At 39.2% G+C, this 4,899-nt stretch overlaps 1 protein-coding gene across 1 annotated transcript in view; it reads left to right on the top strand.

Moving 5' to 3' along the window:
• Positions 1-259: 259 nt before the first annotated feature.
• The window catches only part of LOC134451606 (uncharacterized), a 5,638-nt gene continuing 998 nt past the window's right edge, over positions 260-4,899 (top strand). Inside the window, exons 1-8 of the mRNA XM_063202110.1 lie at positions 260-353; positions 1,023-1,204; positions 1,542-1,678; positions 2,332-2,425; positions 2,586-2,915; positions 3,036-3,207; positions 3,632-3,771; positions 4,117-4,899. The exon at positions 4,117-4,899 is cut by the window's right edge and continues 998 nt beyond it. Coding sequence (XP_063058180.1) covers positions 260-353; positions 1,023-1,204; positions 1,542-1,678; positions 2,332-2,425; positions 2,586-2,915; positions 3,036-3,207; positions 3,632-3,771; positions 4,117-4,440 — 1,473 coding nt within the window. The 3' untranslated portion in view covers positions 4,441-4,899. The remainder of the gene's footprint in view (positions 354-1,022; positions 1,205-1,541; positions 1,679-2,331; positions 2,426-2,585; positions 2,916-3,035; positions 3,208-3,631; positions 3,772-4,116) is intronic.

Raw genomic sequence — 4,899 nt, 5'->3', positions numbered from 1 at the left:
CTCTCTGCGTTGTCAAGCCTATCTAGTTCCCACAATGCCCGCGCGCGCGTGTGTGTGTTTACAGTAACTTTAATTCCCTTCATCAGGGTCAGTGTCACGTTGTCCGTTAAGCTTATGTGTTGGAACTACACTGTAATTGTAGTGTTCAGTCACCCTCCTCCCACCACACCAGGGCTAGGTGTGTAAATATGTGTAAGTAAATGTAAGAATTTGGGAACAGGCCACCCTCAAGTAATGCCATTTTTGTCTTTAAAGCAACATGCTGGTTCCTGTAGAATATAAAGGAGTCAGCAAATGGGTCAGGGTACCACAGGCCGAGGAGGAGTACAGTTATTCACAGTTTTTGCAAGCAGGTAACTGTTGGGCTAATTTGACTGTAAAACCTTAAAAGCACAAATAAACATGACAGTGTCTTTGTTGGAAACTACAGATTTTATATTTAATTATGTAATTATATATTATATCCAATTATATATCATACTAACTCCAGTGTATTTATAGTCCATCAGCTTTGCTCAATGCATGGTTGTTGTTCCCAAACCTTGCTTATTGACAGTATTTTGTGTTTCAGTTCTGGCGAAATTCAATTTGCCAGATTCTGCTTCTTTGAGGCTGAAGGATTCGTCTAATGTGGAAGTGGATTCAGACATATTTGATGAACTCTTAAAGACATCAGGAGTGTATTTCAAGGCAGAGGAATGTAATGGTTAGTGATTGCAGGCTTATAGTTTTAATTAAGTAATTTTTGAGTTTGCTTTCTAAAAAAAAGCAAATTCAGCTGTAACACATTTCCTGTTTTGGTCACTAGGCTATATGCACATATCCATTACCTTTTTCCTGTCTTACAGTATTGGACAAAATGATTAATCTAGGTGTGTTTGAACACAGTTGTCAGGTGAAACACACCTGGGTTAATCAGTTTGTCCAAAAATATAAGGCAGGAAACCAGGAGCAGCCTCAAGTTCCGGAATCGATGGATGTGTATTGTCAATTGTCATTTACAATGCTGTATTTTCTCTTAGATACCTATATTGAGGTGACGTTCTTAGAGGGTTCATCTTCATCAGACTGGTCACCATCATGTGCATCCCAAGGGTCATCATCAGGTTCTGTGGCTTCTGACTCAACAGTGATACTGGAATCTACAAAGACTCGGAGGAGACAGCTGATTGAAGGGCCCCTGGATGGCAACGTTGCAAGAGATGTAAGTTAACCAAATGCTATTGACCCTGATGTCAATTAGACCAATGTCGACCCTTATATTCAAGTTTCACAATAAGTATATTTTTGAACTGAGGTGGGCATGTTCTCCATTGCATTGACTGAAGGTGCCTACAAGATGAGAGGGTGCATGTGCCGTTTGCCTGTGCTATCGTGAATTGCAGTGTCAACTCTAGTGTTATGTTCTACCTATACGATGTTGGACTAAAGATGCATAGCTCTGCTATGATGGCTAATTCTCATTCGTCATGCCAAACAACTGTTACATCAGATGAAATACCTACTGTCCTTTCAATGTGAATATGCAATTGTCGTTTCAGAATGTTAGGGATGTTCTGTGTTCAAAGCCCGGTGGAAAAGAAATACTAGAAGAGTACAAGAAAACAAGCACCATCAGTGATGTTACAAGAAGAAAGATGGTCAACATTCTTGTGGCAGATATGGTGGAGAACCATGGGTAAGTGAATGCACTTGCAATATTGAATTGTGGTTGTTTTCTCATTAGTTTTTATTTTTATTCAGATTTTAATTTGCTCTTCAGTTTTAGTTTAGCTGTTTATTTTACTAAGTTGATGTCATCTGATATTCATTTATTTTTGTAGTATTGCAGAATGTATTTACTCCTGATCAATGGGTTAAGCAAAACGTAAAAAAAATGTTAAAAAAAAAAAAAACAATTTAGTATATAACAGATTTATATATATATATATATATATATATATATATATATATATATATATATATATATATATATATATATATATATATATATATATATATATATACTAAATTGTTTTTTTTTTTTTTAACTATTTTTTACGTTTTGCTTAACCCATTGATGCCTCAAGCACCTGCAAAGAAACGCCTGATCAATGCTGTAGCCCTTTTGGGAAAAGGTACTGTAAACTTACAAAAACATAAATATTTCAGCGTCCCTTACACATAAAAACATGAAATTAATTGCATTTAAAATATATATATATACTGCATACATCTCCAGGCACTAGGGTCAATGTTGCACTATGCAGAATCAGGCATCAATAGGTTAACTATTACAACAATTACTCGTCAATTAAATTTTCCATTTTTTGGTGATCTCTTTCTTCCTAGGAGGGTGCCTCCGGTAAATGTGCGAAACCTCTATGCGCTTGGGATTACAACACTGTTCCCGAAATTGAGTGACCCAGATTCCAAGAATGGCTATGTGAGTGCAAACCATAATGTATCCTAGTATATTCTGTGTATATTTCTAAAACTGTTTGTCAATAGCAAGTCTGCCAGTCCTGGATGTGGCATCCCTCGTATAAGTGGGGTCTGTTAAAAGTTTTTTATGAGGTCATGATTCTGTTTTTCTTTATCAACAGGAACATTTTTATGATCATCAGAGCGGTTCCGGTTACCTAGCGTGGAGGCTGAAAACTGTTCAGCGGACCTCTGCTCAAGACCACAAGAAATCCAAGACAACTTTCCAAGAGGGCCCCAAGACTCCACGCAGTATCCATTCAGATGAGAAGCAGTTGACCGGGGATGAATGCAGGGAAGCCATATCAACGATGAAACACTCAAGTGATACAATCCTTGTCAAAAATAAGATGAAGGCTACATTCCAGCACAGACAAAGAGTCATTCAAAACCCAGAAAGTGCCTCTATTGTCCTGGATCTCTTTCCCAGATTTTTGGATACACCTGGCTTGGTAAGCATAACATGCATTCGTGACAATATTGTGGTTGCCTTATTTTACTTGACTGTTTAATTGATGCCTATTGTTCCATGACAACTGTGTTCTCTTCCACTTCATCTTTTCTGTTTTAAGATCGATCAAGACTTCTCAATGATCTTTGGTGAGGAGGTGTCTGGTAAATTCCTGTCCAAGTGGCCAACCTTTTTCAAACCGAGAGTCATCGCAGATTGCTGCAAGAACCTAACTCCGAGTCCACATGTTGATGAGCTGCTTCTGTCTGCACAACAAGAGTCTGATGATAGTGGTAAGTGTTAACAGGCTTCATAATCTTAATAATCTGCACACATCCACAACTATCTGAACTTGAGGCTGCTCCTGGTTTCCTGTCTTACATTATTGAACCAACTGATTAATCCATGTGTGTCTGACACCCCAACTATGGTCAAATACAGTAATGTAAGACAGGAAACCAGGAGCAAACTAAACTTCAGGAAGTAGCGGATGTGTGCATATAGCCCACTGAATAGTAGACACAGTAGATTACTCATGCTTTCAGTGCAAAAATAAAATAGGACATTGTTCTGTTGTGTTCTCTCATGTTTTTCTCCCCTTTACTACAAATAACATTTGTACACACTGCATCTTATTGCTGACCATATTCAATCCATCTTGTAATTAAAGAAAACATAACTAACTGACACGGCAATGTGTCACTTCTATTTCTGCAGTCTGGCATTCTGAGGAGTGGGATTCTGAGATGGCTGCCATCCTTCTTCTGCTTCACCTCCTGCCTCCAACAGTTAAAGGCAAGAAGAGTTGCAAGATGAGTGCGTCGGAGGCTACTCGACGCCTGATCAAGTTCATGAAGGTATTTTTTCACGACGTACATCACTGATGCAAGGTTTTCAGGAGCCAATATGGCATTGTAATTCTTGGGGTGCAGTTAAATAGTTTTTAAAAAGTAATACATCCATTTTTCACACAAATGTTGTGTACATTCATGGGATCCATGCCTTGAATTCCTCATTAATTCATCAGTTTGTGTATTGCTCTCATACATTCATTCGCACATAAATTAAAATGACTTGAGTAAAAAACATTTCATCACACTCACTTGTGGGGTCAGACATCCATTCATACAGTCAGGCACACATTAATTAAAATGACTTCAGTAAAAACATTTCATCACTCACACTCACTTTTTCACTCACAGGTGGGAACAAGCATGGAGACCTTCCTTAAAGAAACTGGCCCCAGACAGCCCTTTCTGCTCGGTGTTGGAGAAAGAAGCAACTGCATCCAGGACTTCTACATCATCCTGGACCAGAAGGCCATTCCCTGCAGGATGCAGACCCCAGTTGCTGCCTTTGATGAGCTCTTCAAGGCGCATTATGCTTTTGCTGTGTCGTATGATGATGCCCTGTCCAGCTTCTTCATCTTCATCCAAACCACTGTGTATGGCATTGACGTCGGCAAAGTGAAAGAAAGTCCCAGGGTAAAAGAAATCCGAGCAAGGCTTCTTCACTGCGAGATTTGAAGACAGGTACATTTTGACCAGAAATGTGCACGTTACTTTTGTAAACTACACCACACCACTTGTTCAATGTCATTTAGACATTTGAAGTTTGAGCATGGACTGTATCCCGCAAAGTCTCTGCGATTGAACTGTGGAGAACCTGGTTGTTTTAACCAACCAACGTCACCTTTCTCGAGTGCATAAAGACTGTTTTGATCCAGATCCTGTCAGCAGTTATTAGGGACATGTGCAGCTCTGTTACTGCTTCGTTTCAAGCCTCAGGTGTTCCAGAGAGCACTGTGCAGTGTCTAGTTGATTCAATGGAGGAACTGGTTAATGATGTTCATGCTCACACAAAGATGGCTGTTGTTAAAGGATAACTTCTGCCAATTTTGACATGCAGTTGTAATGCTCACATTACCCTGGACTTGCCAGTACCTGAGATTTTTTTTTTAATTTCTTTTCCCCTCAGCCTTTTCC

This window comes from Engraulis encrasicolus, chromosome 6 (genome assembly GCF_034702125.1).
Source record: "Engraulis encrasicolus isolate BLACKSEA-1 chromosome 6, IST_EnEncr_1.0, whole genome shotgun sequence".
Lineage (NCBI taxonomy): Eukaryota > Metazoa > Chordata > Actinopteri > Clupeiformes > Engraulidae > Engraulis > Engraulis encrasicolus.
Note: the sequence above shows the minus strand (reverse complement) of the source record. Positions and strands in the feature narration are given on the sequence as shown.